General features: G+C 36.4%; 1 protein-coding gene across 1 annotated transcript in view; it reads right to left on the reverse strand.

The window, feature by feature from the left end:
* TTC27 (tetratricopeptide repeat domain 27) overlaps positions 1-17,397 on the reverse strand; it is a 139,552-nt gene extending 122,155 nt beyond the window's left edge. Inside the window, exons 1-4 of the mRNA XM_019473243.1 lie at positions 17,328-17,397; positions 15,936-16,113; positions 10,086-10,215; positions 2,461-2,601 (exon numbers count right to left, since the gene is read on the reverse strand). Coding sequence (XP_019328788.1) covers positions 2,461-2,601; positions 10,086-10,215; positions 15,936-16,113; positions 17,328-17,397 — 519 coding nt within the window. The remainder of the gene's footprint in view (positions 1-2,460; positions 2,602-10,085; positions 10,216-15,935; positions 16,114-17,327) is intronic.
* Positions 17,398-18,719: the final 1,322 nt, after the last annotated feature.

The following is an 18,719-nucleotide window of genomic DNA, read 5'->3' on the forward strand; positions in this document are numbered from 1 at the left end:
TTGGAGCAGCCACTTGCTACTTTGATTTCATACCTCCTAATTCTTGTAACAGAAAGACCAAAAAAAAAAGCTGTTTCCTACTTATCTTCTTTCGTGTCACATTCATGATTTTAATAGACAGCCATGATCTCACACTTCAGTAATCTTTCCAGCCTGAAGAGTCCTAGGCTATTTAGTTACTTTTTGTATGGAAGCCATTCATTATTTCTGATCATCTATCGTTGCCCTTCTATGCATTTTTTCCTGTTCTGTTTAATCTTTTATTTCTTCAGGCGGGGGTAGAAAGGAGACAGAGAGGTGGAAGAGGACCAGAACTGCTCATGAGAACACCTTACAATCACAATTGAAAGTATTAATGTTTGTATGTGGAATTTCAGAAGGGCAAATACCTTACTGAACTAAGTAATCATTCTATAGCAGAGCTGAATTACAGCTCAGCAAATAACGGATTTTAGAAAAACTGTGTACACAAAACGTAAGTTCCCCAGCATATCTTATCCCTCTCTAGCTGCACCAGGTGGAAATGCACGGAATAGCTAATTGATAATATAATATTCTATTCTCAAAATTATACTTAAGATTATCATCTGTGACTATAGGGCATACCTCTACACAAGCTCTAATGATTACTAGTTATTCTGCTACTGTTAGCACGCCAATCATTTTCTATGAAACTGATGTCTGAGCACTTCTGAGAGGCACCTATCTTCTGAACTTTTTATACAGATATGCTTACATCAGACCGACCTAAGGGCTGTACAGTATTCAAGCAAAAACATCTAAACCAGTCACATGTAGTTGACTGTAATGTCCCTAGAAAGGAACCATCAAAAAGAGTAATAGCATCTATTTCAAAAAGCAATGAAAGATGACTTTTGATATCAAGCTGAACAAACTAAGAGCACACAAACAACAGACTTTATGAAACAGGTCAAATCCCAGTATTTCATCACTTATTTAGAAAGCTAAAGGCCATTTAAATAAGTTTCAAATTACTTCAGTTTAGCTTTATATAATGAAGTATTCATTTTCCCACACAACTGAGTATCCACCTTAATGATACAATTTCCTGAGGCCTGATGCTTGCCACTCAGAAATGTTACAATCAGAGAGAACATATTTATAAAGTTTCAGGTAAGCCAGCTGAGCTCTGTACAATATTCTATCAGCAACTTTAGTTTTTTGGGAGCCAAGTTAAGAATTTTTGGATGATTTTTAAGCATTTAATCTTCCATGTACAATAGCATTTTTGAATAAAACAGAGCTTTATTAATGCATTAGATAATATATTTCAGAGCATTTTACCCTGTTTTAAATTTATTTGCACTAATCTTAAGAAGCAAAGGTATTGAGATACTTCCTTTGAATCAAGCTGAAACGAGAAAGAATGGCAAGCTTTAATTGCTACACTGACCTGTTGATGAAAGTAGTTTTTATCAGTTGCTGCCTTTGAACTACTATCCAAACTTGATGTAGCCACAAGTAATTGGACCTCCACTGGGTAGAAGGCGTCCCCCTATTATGTCAGTCTGAGGGGAGGCAGCAAGGGAATTCTCTATACCAGGTACATTTTCTGCCTCCCTGACTGACCCAATTGCTGAAATTCAACAGCACTCATCTGTGAACAACAGGGAAAACAACGGAAGAGCTTGGCTTCCAGAAATGCAGTACAGCCAACATCTACCACACAGTTTAATTCATCACTCATACAAAGACCCAGCTGGGAATGGATGTTGTCAGCCAAGCATAAAGAGGGACCATGTGGCATTTTGATCTCCAGCCAAATTCTGTTCAACTGGAATGCAATAAAGAGAAGTTGCCGCTCTTAAAAGTCCCCCAGTTCCAGAGAGTCCTGCTACCAATCAGCCTGCTGCTAAACTACAAAGGAGGTAGGGACAAAAACCCTCTCAAGAAGAGGTTCATCATATCTTCATTTTTAATGTACAAATACAACAAAAATTAAGGTAGCTTCCACATGGATGCCTGCAGAAGAGATAGAGGACAATGACAAACCAAAGAGAGGACTTCCTTGGCGTCTAGAACTCATGACTTAGAATTCATACAGTAATGGTTAACAGTATCCCAAAGCTTGTTAAAAAGGACACGGTATATGTATGCTGCATTATAGTGCATTCCTCCCACCCCCCCCCTCAAATAATGTCACAAAGTATGTGTCTTCTAAAAAAGTTGCTTCCTATTAAATTTTCTATTTTTTCCAGGTAATGAAGGCATCTTTCTTCTCTTTTGGGGAAGACAGCGAGAAAATAGCTTATCTTTAAGAAAAAGGTACTTGCGTTTAATTGTAATCACTTTGCCTGAACTGTTTCTTAGAGGGAAAAACCTCAGAGCTAGAGAAAAAGAAATGGAAATTATACTGATTCAATGAGGTACGAAAAAAAGAATGAGAACACCAATTAATGAGTAGCTGGCAGTCACAATCATTAGTCACATATTTCTTACCTGAAGAGATGAAAGTTTGTGTCTTGAATTCACAAGGATTATCCTGGCTATAAGCAGCAAAATAGGATGAGAAGTCAAGGTATAGACTGATTCACCATCTAGAACCAGCATCTTCAGAATAGCTGCATGCAGCATTTTTGGCTGAAAGAAGAATTGAAAAAAAGACAAGTTTCAGGAAACATAAGTTTATAAACAAATCATGTAATACAGAATTAGGAAAAATAACTACTCATGTATTTAAGGAAAAAGTCTGCTCAACACATTTAAAAAAAGAAAAAAAAAAAAAATCACTGTCTCTGGGAGTCTCAACCTTTTACCAAGTCATGGTGAATTCTGCCTTGTTTCTTGCTGTCCAGATACACCATATCAACATGATCTGACAGACTCTGATTTCCTCCCACCTGAAATGCATATGTCCAGTCAACACTATCCCCAAACACATTCCAGTAATATAATCCTTCCCATGATCTAAGGAGAAAAACTTCTGGTAAATCCATGCCATTCAATTTGTAATCACAGAAATAAAATAATTTGTTAATTAAATTAATCCTACAGCACACAAATACACTAGATATTCCTCCAGTGATGTCAATGTGTTATTTTCCGCTTTCCCCAGAGGGAGCTTCCTGTTGGAGTGGCATCAGGGCAGCAACAGTAGAGTAATTCTTCCCTTTGTCCAATAAATAAAAACCTCTCTCTGCTTTGAAAGCTTTCCTGTATTACATTCCCTACAGTAATTCTTTTACTTAATGGGCTTGAGGTAGCTCTCCAGGGAATCTGTCTCTGTCAGATGACAGTCACCTATTCTTCTCTCCCTTTTAATGCAATGAAAGCATTCAAGCAGTTTATCTTCAGACTTAGGGAGATGTTAGTTCATCAGTTCATTCCTGGTTCTCATATGGCAGGTTTCCTTTGCAAACTAAAAAAAGTAGGGCTTTTGTTTTCAGTGGTATGAAAGGGGCAAGGAAAGGGAACGGAAGGGAAAGAGAAGAAGAAAAGGTTAAGTGACAGCTTGCATTGAAGTCACTTGCCTGAGAAAGATTCTTATTCAGTCTATGCAACCAGGACAGAAGTTATTTGAATCACATTTCAGCTTTTTAAACTAAACGAATAATGTAACTCCTAAGTTATTTGAAACTCTTTCAAATACCTTTACCAACAGGTTACATTAAAGATAAGAGTTGTTACGCCACATTATCCCCCTAGTTCACTTTTTAATGACCAGGTAATCTTAAGGCTTTTTTTTCTGATTTGCTTAAGTTTGTTAATTATTTATCTTGCATTAACATTGAAAATACTTTTACTTCGTAGACAATGTCTCGGGACTTTAAATTATTTACTTGAAGTGGAATTCTTGCGTGACATCACTGCAGTCATTTCAATCCCACCATGGACAACAAAGTTTACAATAGTCTGACAAACCACTTGAGAATAAAGGAAAGAAACTGCCAAGTGGAAGTATACCAGATCCCTCCCACCTCTAGTGATTCAGAAAGGAATAGCCTTACCAACACCTCTACTCCGATTTTGAGAGGGAAAGTCATTATTCAGTACTTCTAAAGATTCATTTTTAAAATCCACACAGACATATAATAGGACACAATATAATTTTCAGTTTAACTTTTTTCTGTCTGCTCCTTTTTGATTCTTTCTGTAATCAAAGTAGACAGTACTTAAATTACTCAGTGGGAAAGCAAAGAAGCTATAAGCTTTGTTACAGAACCATTTTCTAAAACAGCCTTGCTATGCTATAGTAATCTACACTTGTTTAAGCACTGTAGCAACCAATTAATCTCAAATTCACATTTCAAATCTTTCAACTGGAGAGCTCAGTCCAGCTAATGTAACATTAGAAGGAATGTAATGAGGGAGGGAGAAGGGAGAGATGATGACATGTCAGCCTTGACAATAAGCCAACAAGTCTCAGAGCCAAAGAACTGCTATCTTCTATTTTAACAAATCCATGTTCTTTTCCATGCAGCAAATCTCATACAGGAAAGTAGATATCCTTTTCTTTTAGCAGAGAAAGCCTAAACCAACATTCATTTTCTAAATTCTGCTCTAAGACTGCGTTATCAGTGCAGAATTCTAACAACAGAATTTACTGCCCTAAGGTAGTCTTTACAATGAGAGAACAGCTATGTATTAAAAAAAAAAAAAGAGGTAGATATTTAAGTTTTTACATCTTCAAGGGCTGAAAAGTTAGGAATCTAGTCCACAAAAATCCCTAAAACATTGGCCAAGAGTAAAAAGAAATTTTGAGCTTATCTTCTTGTGTTTAAACACTTAAATATTCAGTGTCGAACCTATCTCATATAGCTCAAAAATTTCTCATATCTCAAAATGGCCACAACCCAAGACTTGCTAACATAACGTTCCTGACCTAGTAAACCTGGGTTACAGTGTTGAGTCCTTCCATTCTTCATCAGACTTGCCATCAAAACGTGTAATTATTTTATTCAGGAATAATTTTCTTAAAGCACAGAAACATATACTAGACAATTACTTTATGAACATATGCTGAGAAATCTCTGAGGTAATCATCCAGTTTCTGTTGGACCTGCAGGTGGTTCCATTCAACCACCTCTGGACTAAATACAGACAAATGAAGCTCAATTCACTCTAAATACATATTTTTTAATCTCTGAAACACAGCTGGTTACGTATTCAACTTCCAAACAGTAACTTAACAGCTACTGTTAAGTAACTACTACTAAAGCCCTAAATCAACTGCAAGCTGGACAGTACTCTTGGCTATTTCACAGTATTTCAAAAGTATTTCCCAGCACAACTGTTACCATCTGAGTAATGATGATGATAATCAGAAAAAAACTTCTGCCATTCACATGCAATAGCTCTGAGAATAGAGTGTATGAGAATTTTAGTTTAGAGGCTTCATGTTCTTTTCTTGCTAATGATAATGATTAAAAGCACACCAAATGCTCGCTTTGCCTCTACTTTTGTATAAGGGACTGCTCTGAACTGGCCTTCCTAACCTTTCATCAGCTCCTTCTCAGTCTTGGGGATCTTTCCCCTAAATCTTAAAAAGGTAAGTGCAGACATACACAGATTTAGAAAAAGCCAGACTAAAGGCTTGGGAAGAATTAATTAAAAAAAAATGGAGAGGAGGGGGGAGAAACAAACGAACTATCAAATAAGGAATCTGTATGTGGCTACTAAGCCTTATATACTGGGCTTCTCAGATTTTAAACAGTACAAAGACTACTGCACAACAATTTGTCATTTGGCAAAGCTAAGGTGATATATCTTCCAGAATAATGGAGGATGTACTGAGGTTACCAGCCAAAGATTTGGTCCTTTAGAACAGAATTCACTCTTTACTCCAGACTTTAGGGGATGGAAAAATTGGTTTGTTTGTAACGGCTTCTCTCTTCAACTTTCTGCAAAGGAGATAAGATTACAGTGGAGGCTGTCTCCAGTTTCATGATCCAAGCCAGCAACAGGTAACCCATGCAGAGCCAAGTTGCAGACTAAAGATAATAAAGGTGAGTTAGCATAAGCAAGTCTTCCCTGAGAGTGCTACATGTAGAAGTACTTCGTTATGAATGCTCTTGTTCATATTCCCTATGAGGGTAACTTTGCTCCATTTTTAAGGGAGTATTTTTCAAGTGGCTGCATTAAGAACCTCCCCTCTTTTCTATATTCATAGCAAGGGAATGTAGGGCAAGACTGTAGGCTACTTTAGGAGATTATCTCTGCTTACAAGACTGCCTCCACATTTAGCCTTTGTCATCCCTCCTTATATTCCCCAGAAGAGGGAGAAATTTGCAAAATCTTCAAAGTCTGTATCTCACTGGTCACTGGTATTCAAACAGCACATCAGTCAGCCTAAAATTCAACTCTTTCTTCTTTCTGGCTAATTTATGCCAATGGAAGCCAAGCATCTGGGTCTGGAAAAAAAGAAGAATTCCCAATAGATTGAATTAACAAGGCTAAGGAATCACATTGGATTTGGAACAGTAGTACTGCACAGTACATTGGTGTTTTTCATATAAATTATGAACATGGTATCAGTATCAATAGAAATGTGGTAATATTTCAGTCTCTTCCAGCAAAAGGATCAAATAATGCATAAAAGAAGCAGTAATACAAGTATAGGGAAAAAGAATTATTCAAACACATTGCAAAACTCATTATTTGGAATCAACCTGGAAGTTAAAAAAAAGGCCAGCAGGAGCTGTTGATATATGTATTCGGAGGATTCCTACCAGTTATTTACATGTATTATCGATCCACACATTGAGATCTGCTTCCAGATGGAGCTTCTCACTGTTACCAAATATATCCTACTTGTGAATATGAATTCAGACAACAAACAATTAAAGCAGCTTGTCCTCGCAACATTCTTACAGTAATCGGTGATCTTAATTAGTCCTAATACACAGTTTTGTCCAGTTCATCTACTGAAAATACTAAACTCAACTGTATGAGCTAATACTCAGAAACTCTGAAATTAAGGCAGGGTAAACATGCTCCAACTTCAGAAGTTCTGTACCTTTTATTCCCTTACATGGAGGCAGACAGCGACAGTTCTTTAAGACACAAGGAGCCTATTACTATATCCCACTTATTATAAGCACTTAGCTCATTACAAATGTTTTAGTTTAATCCCAGCAAGTTCAAAGCCAGAACTGCTAATCCATTTTAACTGAAATCCAGTACTTTCAAAATCTTCCTTTAACACAATTCACTTATCATTAAAAAACTCAAGGTAGTATCAGATTATTTAATTGGTGTGGTAAAGTCTCAAAGTTATTTTAGAAAACTGAAAGACACCTAATAACTAAAACGCTAGCTGGTTTTCTGTTTAGGAATTACTGAACTACTTTTATGTGTGGTCTCAAAAGACAAAAGCACAAGCCAGTTCTGCAGGACATAAAAAGAAATCCTAATAGAGTACATGAATGTAACCGTAATTTACAGAGAAGGCTGGAATCAATTTGGGGGATGGGAAATAATGTACGCATACTCATGAATATTGTTCATGGAAGCCATCCAAGAGGCCCCTACCAGCAACTCATCTGAAAGAGGCTATTTAATTAATTTCAGTGAAGAACAAATAATAGTCTCATGCAGTGTTGATGCACTCATAAGAAATTAATGATGCGTTCAGAAGTTATCTGGGAGCAGAAATGAAACTACGCCACTGACCCAGAGGTGAAACTTTCAAAGGATAGAAATGGCAGCAGTTATATAGCCTGAAAACATAAAGTTAAGCCTAATCCAGTAAAGTGTTCTCAAAATAAAAATAACAGTTTTGAAAATATTCCTGAAATAAATGAGACATTGTAAGGCTGAAAGTTAGTGATATTACTTAGAGCAGGCTAAAAGAAACATGAAGACATAATTTTTTAACCTTGACATGGGAAAAGATCATTTTAGTCTGAAAACCTGAAAAAATGGAAGGTCTATTTAAAATGGGATTGTATCAGTCTTGATGACAGAATATGGAAGATTACAACAGATGGATAAAATTAGAGCTATATTTTTAACCCACTTTTTCTGAATATCTGTGTATGCAAGAGAGGAAAGCTGGATTAACGGAAGGACAAAAATGTCAGTTTATCAAGATGTTCATTTTTACAGAGTGTTTATACACTAAGAATCCTTGGAAAGAAAAGTAAGTACATAAAGATAATTCAAAACATACAAAAGCTTTTGAATTAAGACGTTTAATAAAGAAAAGAATAGATGTTTAGTGCTCTTGGAAAAAAAACACACTAAGGTTTCAGAAGAAGATAATATAGATAGCAGTAAAGGTAAACAACTTCTGCCTGAACGCATAAATAGCTAAACCTTGCAGCAATATCAAAGTCTGATGCAGTACTCATTAGAAATCAAGTATGTTCAAGTCTGTTTTCCTTCATAATCTCTTGCCAATTTAGTTTCTGGAATACCACCTCTGCGTAACCAAACATCTTTCAATGCATTACATTCACAGCCACAGCAGAAACATAACAGAAACTAAACAGGAGACGTATATTCCCTTATTCAACAGGCAATTGGTATCTCATTCTTCTATTAAGACAGACAATAAATGGGATAGTTAATAGAAGTTATCAATGTTGCGTTTTACAGGTCTATGAACTCTGTCAATGGCAGCAATTCTATGACTATCATCTTGGGCTGCAGCCTCTGTGTTAGACTGCAGCCTGCGCACATACACTAACATAGAATATTAGAGTTCTTCAGTAAACAGAACCCACAGATTATAAGAATATTTTAATACTATAATCTTAAAGATGATAAACAAATTATAAGGAGAATGGAAGAAATGAGTTTGTATTTTTTTTTTATTATATATAAAAGCAAATTGAACTTTTCCCGCCAGCAATAGCATACTTTAAAATTTCTGCTAACTCATTTCACACCCTAGAAGGTTTAATACACTTGGTTTCCACTGTTACTTATTTAGTCATCATGAGATTTGAATTTCTAGTATCAAAAATCAAGCAAAAAAATAAGCCTATATATACACACCATGTCAGCTCTAAAAGATAAACCAAACTGATAAACATCTATTAAAAAAAAGGGGAAAGATATTGTATTTGAATTAGTTATTTAGAAACACCTTGCAAACAAACCTAGGGCAGGACTTTATGAATTATGGAAATCTTGCAAAAACATGCCACAATAATGCAACACAGATCCGACGGTTTTATGTGAAACTTTTCATATACTCAAACTTCCTCTCATTCCACAGTTCATAGCATTTACGTTGCTCATGGTCCATACCTTATTCACAGTGAAATTCTAAATTCAAACTCGTGTAAATTTAGCATTAGCAGAGACTAGTGATAAGTTCTTCCCTGACACGCTGCAGTAATCAGTATTTTATCATAGCTTTAATTCCAAGAGAAAAATTAATGCTCAAGAAGCTGTGCTGAACCACAGGTGCAGGAGAGTCACAAGATGGAGTGTGGTACTGCCATGAGAAACAATATAGGCATCTCACTAAAAAGAAGTTATGGTGTTAATCAGTTATTTACATAGAAAGATGCTGAAGTAAATAAAAGTGACAGTCCTCAGCTTCATCTCCTACATTCCCCTCCTCTTCCAAAAGCTCTATTTAAGTTAGCATTTTTGTACTAATACTACTACCGTTCACTTGGCATCATCCATGAGCCTAACAGGATACTGAGCATCCAAATCTACTGTTCTCTTAGTATCTGCCAGATATTCTGCTATTTGCAAGATACGCAGCTTCTACCTTACCGTAAGGAAGGAAAATTTCTAAGCCATTTGTAAGTATCTTCCTTTGATCCAGCTAAGAACACATCCCAAAATAAATAAATAAAAAGTTTGTTGACTGCAAATGCCCTTGGAGTAAATGCTCCCGTATAATAAACATAACTTCCCCATCCAAAACATCTTCAGCAGGAAACCTCTTAAGTAGAGAAACAGAGTAACTACTTTTAGGACACTGCTTATAAAACTGATATAGCTGAAGATGCTTGCAATAGCAGCCAGTAGGATCAATGATCAAGGCAATTCATTCTAGCACTGCGCCTCACAGATGTGCCTTCTCTGACACATCTATGTGTTATGGTTATTTGTGAAAAGCAGTGACAATAAAAGGATGGCTTATTAAAATCCAAGTATACCTCACAGAACTTCTGTAACAATGCAGGTGGCAAAAAGTCCTGAAGCTTTAACTGAACAGGAGGCCCAGTCCAATTGCTTTGAACGAAGAGCTGCAAACTGCCCACACCAAGTAGAAACATCAGCCTCTGCCTGTAATACAGATAAGAAAAGCAATTAGCAACACATTACATTTTTTAATTAAGGCTACAAGATCTGATTAATTCTTGTACTAATTATAAACCGTCATCCTTAAAAAAAAAAAAATCATTTTCTTTTTAGGAAAATACAATTAATGTAGTATTCAAAAACGCACATGGGGAACTAAAAGGCTTGGAAATATGTTTGTTTATAATGGTTGTAATTAATGACACATTTTGGAAGCAGAGTTAGTTCATATGTTTCAAAATTTAAGGCTGTATCTCACTATCAGAGGTCAGAAGGAGATTAGCAGAGGATGCAGATTATCCCATATTCGCCTATTGCACGGTTGTTATATTGTCTTATGATACATCTAATCCTCAGCATTTTCAGAAAAAAGATATTGCCTTAGCATATGTTCCAAAACAGCATGTTTATTTTTGTTTTGACATAGCTGTTTACTTTCACACCCTCTGATAATAAAAGAATTAAATGAACATCAAAAAAAGTTCAAAACTATAACCTCCAAGTTGGTTCAGATATTTTGGCAGCAAATGTTATCTCATTCAATCATGCTTTGTAATGTAAATCGTAATATTTTATTTAAAGATGGAATTATGAGACTTTGTTTCATTCCTGAAACTAAAATTTTCCTTATTTACAAGACTAAGCTCATCTAACATCATTATGATATTATTCTTTATGCACCTACAGTAACAAATAATCTATGTGGTCTGCAGAAGGCAGGGCACAATCACTCAGAATTTAATGGTCGATTTAACAGATGTAGACTTTTAGGAGACTGACACAAACTTCTGGTTTGTTGTATGATTCCTTAATGACTTAGAACCTTATTGTATTATAATCAGTCATGTGCCAACAAGGGCCCTGTCACATATAGAACATGCCTCCCGCCTACAAAAGGTTAACATTTTAATTGTGCTGGTTTGAGATAAAAATTGGTATGTTAAGGAACATAACTGAATTGGAAAAAACCTAGTCTTTTTTTTTTTTTTCCTCCTTTCTCTGTAAAACAGGGACTTAAAGATGCAAGAGTCCTCCAAATGGAAACAAAAGGATAAAATGTTATACAACCCCTAAAAAACAAAGTCAAATAGAAAAGCCACACACAAACAAGTGGCTGGTGGGCAAGAATGTGACAAAAGATGTAGAACAATTAGAAAGTAGGGGTGGGGAACACATGATTGGAAAAAAAAAGTGAACAAAGCCTTCAGGAGAGTTAGAGAGCAAGGACTGGTATAAAGAGTTCTTGTTGAACAAGACAAGGTAACATTTACTAGCTGTCATTATTCAGCCAGTAACTATCTAAAAGCAAATATTATTTGAATACACATCTAAGATTACCACTAAACTTCCAAATAACTCAATAACACAAAGCACTGTTACTGTACACTAAATTACCACCATTACAGACGAAACAACCACAGACATACATTTTCTAATTATTCTCCCATGATAAACTATGCTTCAAAGCTTCTGAAAGGAAAGATAACATACAGAATAATCAACCATCTCTGCACTGTGATTTGACAGATGCACTTCAGTCTTTTGAAGACTCATTTTCATTATTTTATCATTTACACTATTATTTCTACTAATAATTTTTTATTTATTTTAACATTATTGACATCTATCTATCTGTCAGGCAAACTTGCTTGAAGTCTTGACACAGTTATATCCATGCAGAAGGCCTCTGAAACAACTGATAACCAATTCCATTACTTTGGCTGGGATACTGTCTTTCCAATGGCTAATTTGTCATCACTGACTTTTTTTCCCCCATTTTCAGATCCATGACCAACTTCCAGTCTCCTTATCACTCATTCTGTATCAGAAAGTCAATTCCAAGCTCTAATCCCTGAAAGCACTAGCCTCCCTTGCCTATTCCCTTTTTTTTCCCCCAAGAAAAAAATTCCATTCTGTCTCCCTGACTGCCCTTCACACTTACAATGCAGACCTGCAAATGCTCACCTCCCAAAGGCTGCCTGAAAACTGCTGTTCTGTGCTGCCTGAAAAGCAACAGCTGCAAGTGTCCCACTTACTACGGTGACCTACATAGTTGAATTTATTTCTTATATTTCCTTAGACATATGTCTGTATGCATCCGTCTTGTTCTTCCTTTCTCTATGTGAATGGGGGTTTTGCTGCCTCTTTTTTTAAACACTGTTTACACCAAGTCCAGTAGGATTGTGATCCATGATGTAAAATCAGATGCTTATATACACTCCACTGTAATATTCATACTGCTATACCTAATCTTGCTCAAATTCAAAATAAAGAATAATAGAGCATTTGTATTTGAAAAAATAATGGATTTGCATCTAATGCTAGAATTTACAAACAAAATATAAACATGAGAAAATACTCAATAGCCAGGCTATGCTTAAGATGCGATTAGGTTACAGGTTTTGGTTTTGGGAGAGTTTCTTTTCTTTTTAGTAAAGCCAGAAATTACAGAAGAGAAGTCCAAGCAAAATTAGACACTAGTTATTTTTTTTCAATTCATATGCATCAAAGCAAGCTGCAGAAACAGCAAGAATTTCTTCATTTTTGTTTTTCAATATATATAGCACACCAGTTAACCAATCATCAGATGCCCCAAGAGAAATACTAGAAATACCATTCAGTGTTCAAGTTGGAAAATCATAACAAGCTTTATTGTATGGATTTGTTTTGGAAAGTTTGGTATTCATTTATATGTTGAATAAGGTAAAAGTAGTGAACACACGGTCAATAAAAACAAGTGTTAGTGCTCATTTCCTTGTTCCTTTAGGTTTTGGAAGCAAACATAATAACAGACCTTCAAGCTCTGTTGAAACAAGCTCTCTGAAAATATTTTTTGTTGTGTCCTGCACACTATTTCCTTCCAGTCTTTAGAATCAAACTGTGTGTCAGGCAATGAAGGCACCTCCTTCACATGGAGCTGAGGAAAAAATAAAAAGGCATTCCCCCTCTATATGGTTAACACATATACTACTGCTTCATCCTCTACAATTTGCTGATTTAAGATACAGCTATGAAGCTACGTTTTCTGTAGAAGATAACCGTTAACCACTGAGGTGAGTAGCAATAGCAGGAAAAAGTAAAAAAAAAATTTCCTATTCAGTAAGTTTATTCTAAGGAATGCTTTGAGACTTCATTTTTAAGCCATAAAGGTTAAAAGTGCCATAGTGAAAAAATGTCAGGGGCAGGGGAAGGAGGGAAGAAGCAGTTAAAATGATAGAAAAACTTGCAGCAAATTTTTAAAATACTGTTAAATATTTTCCTTACAGAACCATATAGTTGAAAGTGGAAAAAGTTATAGGCTATGTCCAAAGAAATTATAATCTAGATCCAAATTTTGAGCTGTTTTGCCCTCAAGCTGCTCAGTTTTAGCTTCAGAAAAAGAACTCTTAAAGAGTTCTTTTAACACTATTATAAAGCCATACTTTGTACTGTGTTTATATTGTGCTAAAAGAACAAGATTAACATTATCCAACTTTCTGTTTCTGACTGAATTCAACTCCCACTGAGTTTTTTAGTCTCGAGAATTACAACTTTGAATTCAGGAAAAAACCCAAATATATTTGAACTAAGCCCATCTACCAAAAGTCACAAGAAAACCAGTGTCTTACTGAATTTTCTGAGCTAGAACTTACGAGGTTTGCTGCACTTCCTTTGAATTGCTCAGTGGAAAAAGAAAGTGACATTTTCACCACAAAAAGACAAAAACATTTTCACCATAGGCAATGGAAGGTCAGAGTGCAAAAGTTGCATTAATTCCTTCTATAAGGCAGTCACAGGGCCTAGGGCATTGCAGGTAGGAAAAATAACTACGTAACACATTTTCAGGTAAAAGGTCATTGGAAACAAACAAACATGGTACAGATTTAAGTGCTATAAGCACTGCCTACCTAAAATAGGAAATGATCTGTCTTTTGGTAGAAGTTTTTCTATCAAGAGAAAGTCACAACTTACTTCCTTCAGCACTAATATCATTCAAAGCTTCTGATATTATTATTAACGGAGCTTGAAAAATTCACTTGACTGCTACAGACAAAAAATGTTTCTGGCAGACACTGATACATTTTGAAGACTACATGCTTTCATTTTGAATAAAACTCCAAGCTGCTATTTTGGGCAGAAAACCCTCTGTCTGCTTCTGAAAGGCTAAACATTGCAGATCTGCCTCCGTATCTTCTGGCAAGGGGGCTCCTAATGCTGCCTAGAGTTGCAGAGAGAACAAGAAAAACCTCAAAGATCAAAGAGCTGAAGTATGAGCACCTGAGGAACAAACTGCTTTGCTGTCTGCAGTAGGAGAGCAGCAGCAGCGTCCTGTAAATGGCACAGGCCAATAAAAGCTCACGGCGGGAGCAGAAGAGGACACACCACCACGACAGGATATGTATAAAGTATTACTGAGTGCATGATATAGGTAATGATTATCTTTAAGAAGCTGAATGGATCATAAAGGCAGCAGCATGTATTTCAAGCAGCAACACATTTCAAGCAATGATTAAGATCAGGATTGGGTCTGTTTCAAGCCCTGACTGATCTTTCTTTCCTTGACACGTTATGCAGAATAAACTATTGCAAGATGACAGAATCTAGCAATACTGAAAAATTTCTCTAGACTTATGTTACCATCTAAACTCCAGCTAATGTTTAACAGCAACAGCACAACAAAGTAAAGAGAAAAAAAAAAAAAAGAAAAAACACCTAGAGACAAAAATGCACAGGAGCAACCTCTGAACATTCCAACTCAGAAAACAGGAGCGTATCATATTGTGTACCACACTAGAAGATAAGCTTTTGACACATTACGATCACTAACAAATCTCAGCTCAATATTTTAGAGGTGCCAACTATTTGTTTCTCCGGTATTTTAGCAAAACCTCTTCGTTTTATGTCTGTTGTACCAAAACACAGGCATTTGTATTCAGCCACACTTATTCGCAATATATTACCTTCCTCTTAATTTCTTTTTACCTTTATCTTCTCTTATCTTTTGCTCTTATTTCGGCAAAACTTTTTCCCACACTCACCTTTTAAAATAAACAAATACATATACACACATATATATAGTTTTCTGCTTCTACTATCCCTAGTGTGATAGATTTCAGTCTGATCATTATTTACGTAGCAAACTGTAAACACTAAGGTCAGACTCATTAACAGCAAGAATTAGCATATGCAGTACAATTAGAGAGAATCAATCAGAGAAAGTCTTGTGAAGGAAATAATTAATCGATAAATAGCAGCCATGAGTAATACCTTACTCATTTTACATTAAGAGTAGTAGTACAACCTTACTATAAATCAGACTTAGAAATACAGGCATTGCTCAGACAGTAACATTACATGGTACTTCAAGTAGTCACATAAGTGTAATGCAACATTTCAGAGAGAAAATTGTTAATAAATTGTTTGATGATACACAGCAACATGAATTTACATTTGTCGGCTTCTTTATACCAGCAGCTTCAGAGGTAATCCCTCTAGTGTTTTCAACAAACCCTCATATCACAATAGTATCCAGTGAAAGAAACAATGATAATGAATAGATGCCCCAGGGAAGTGGGGGGAACAACCCAAGAAATCTGTTTTCTGTTTTTCTCTCAGAACAAGAATTTTGGAGACCCTATGTCATACATTATAAAATAAAAAATGCCTTTTGTAAAACCCAAACATAGCCTCTATTAATCTTCCATGTAATAAATAGTAATTTCCACCTTTCCACGTTATCAGCCTCTGCAGAACAGTCCAGGTAGGCTAGAATCTGTTTCTCCAAGTAACCGTCAATGTTCTCCTCTGTCACAGAAGGTGCAGTGAAAACATTCTGGATGGCTGAATTGGAAAATATTGCCTCGTACTTCCCATCAAAAATCAACTGCAATAATGATCCACTTTCTGGGGAAAAAAAGTAAAAAAAGAGAAAAAAGAAATCCGTGTCAATTTTGAAACAACTTTGTCTTACAAGAACTATTCAAATCAAAACATATACCACTCCCCTTTCAAGGAATGAATCTTCATTTACATTGCAGGAAAAGTGCAGTTGCATTGAAAAATAAAGAACAGCAGTAGCAGATGTCACTTTATTCAAAATAAATTTTACAGAACTCTTATTAACGTTACAGTGAAATACAAACTGCCAGATGAATGTAAAACACAAACTTGCACTGAAATCTCAGGGGAAATACATGGATGGCCTTTCAAATATGTACACTACAGTTACTGAAGACAACTTTAATTATCACAAGAGGGTTTTCTTCCTCCAAAACATTTTACATGAGTGTGTTACAGTAAAATCCTATAGATAAGATAATAATTTCACAGACTAGAGAACCCTTTTAGGGAAGACAGGACAAATAAAAATGGTACAATAATTGCAAGAGTTCAGTGAATAAGTTCTCATGTAAAACTGCAGAAACTACTCAGTCCTTCCTTTAAATGCTTAGAATATTCACAAAGAATGGGCAATATGATTTTATCTTTATAAAAGAATTATTTTCCTATAAGTTTACTATCTCAATGAGAAGTCTGCATATGGAGTCAGATTCTTAGGAGTAACTAGTAAGGTGGATTGGGATCCATGAACGTTCCTCCACTGAAGCCTTTCAAGATAAATGGATGTCATGAATTGCTATACATTTAATTCCTGAGAAGCTTTGTTCACAGAAGGTATCTTCCCTTTTTTCTTCAGATATGCTAGAGTGCAATCAATCCAGCAGCTGTTAGAACAACTTCACCATGTTAAAACCTTCTATTCTTGAGCAAAATCAGTATCTGTCTACACTGCAGCTGTGGCTACAACTCATGTAAATGCACTAACTGGTTTTAAACTAGCTGATGCAAGTACTGGTAATGGTGCAGCTGAGGAAATGCAGAGGTCTGCATAGCATAAGTGCCTTAATATTAATCTGTGATTCCAGTTGGGGATTGCAGCTCCCATGCACTCAGTGTTACCATAGCTACACTAATATTAGTGCCTGAGCTAGCCAATTTAATGCTAGCACAGGTATAGATCCACAAAAGCAGCAGCTGTGCAAGGAAGCAAACCAAATACCAACCCGAAGCTCATCCAGCTAAAACAAGTATTCTAAATCTCAGACACATGGGAAGACCGAGCACAGAACCAACTTCAACAGCAGCGATGGATGACTTGGTAGGAATGGGCGACAGAGATACGTTCATTCTAATCTCTGTGGACCAGGCTGTTGACTGCTGTTGGCCACAATTTACTTTTGTTCTTTACAACAATCATCAACCAATGATGTAAGAGATCATTTGTGCTAGATGATTTAACACTTTAAGCTGCATCTGGAAGGGCATATGCAAAAGAATAGTAATGGTTCTGCAGCCCTGCTGACATCATACTCTCACAGAGAACAGAAATAACAAGAAACTTTCTCCAGTCTATGCTTCAGGGAGACTTCTTTCACCAAATGACAACTTCTTTATATTGGATTATAGTTGCTCAGACAGGCGATGCTATAGCTGGTATAATAACTATTGGCTGTGAGGACACTAATGAAGAGCATTGAGGTTTTCTCTTTCCAGTAACACTGTAACATAACTGTAAGCACATAAAATCTGCTTTTGATTCTGTGTTTAGCTTCTTATAAGACACCATACAAATTCAAGATCACAGTCTTTAAATTCAGTTTCAGGATCATCAATAGGAAGGGCCCACGTAAGTGACAACTAAGGATCACAACAAACCCCACCATTTTCTATCTCTACTGCAAGATACCCTTCTTCAACAACAGTCTTCCCCACATCTTACAGCAGCATACTACTTAAAAAAACAAACCAAAAACTAAAAAAACCCCCACACAACACCCAAAACACACCACAAACAGCATACACAACACTCAGTCAAAAGATAAGACAGATCTCAGTCACAACACCTAACACACCTGGACAGTACAATGATTAAGGTTAAATAAGTAACATAAGGAAATAGAGCTGAGTACCTCTGTACAGTTCTTTTCCAAAATTCCTTAAGTGCTTGGGTAAGGATAAATGAGTCTTTCAATATGCTACAACCTCTAAATGTTTTAAACAGCATGGCACATGACTCGAGCACAACTGTATTTCTAGCCTGTCTGAAATATGGAAGTGCCTTTTCATAACAAATGTTACATTTTAAAAGCTGCTGCGTTCCCCTACAGGAAAGCTGGGTCAGTAACAACCTAATCAAGTCCCCTCAAGAGACTACTTTCCATTGTTCCCTCAAGCAACTACGACTAAATAGCTAATAAAATGTAGAACAGGTAGCTCACGCCAGGCTGCTTCTCCTCGTGTTTTGCTACAAGAGCGAGTTTCACATCACTGCCAAATTCAGACAGGTAGTCTTTCACCCGTGGGTCACGACGCAGTCTTAGTCGAAGTGATTAAAAGCCTCCAGAGTGCCGCCATGAAGTGGGCGGTGGGGCGTCTGCCGGCCACCGGGCGCAGGGCAGGGACTGCTGCAGCCGGAACCTCTCCACCTGAAGCCCCGTCGGACCGGCAGG

The sequence above is a fragment of the Aptenodytes forsteri genome, unplaced genomic scaffold, assembly GCF_000699145.1.
Source record: "Aptenodytes forsteri isolate BGI_AS27 unplaced genomic scaffold, ASM69914v1 Scaffold309, whole genome shotgun sequence".
NCBI classification, from domain to species: domain Eukaryota; kingdom Metazoa; phylum Chordata; class Aves; order Sphenisciformes; family Spheniscidae; genus Aptenodytes; species Aptenodytes forsteri.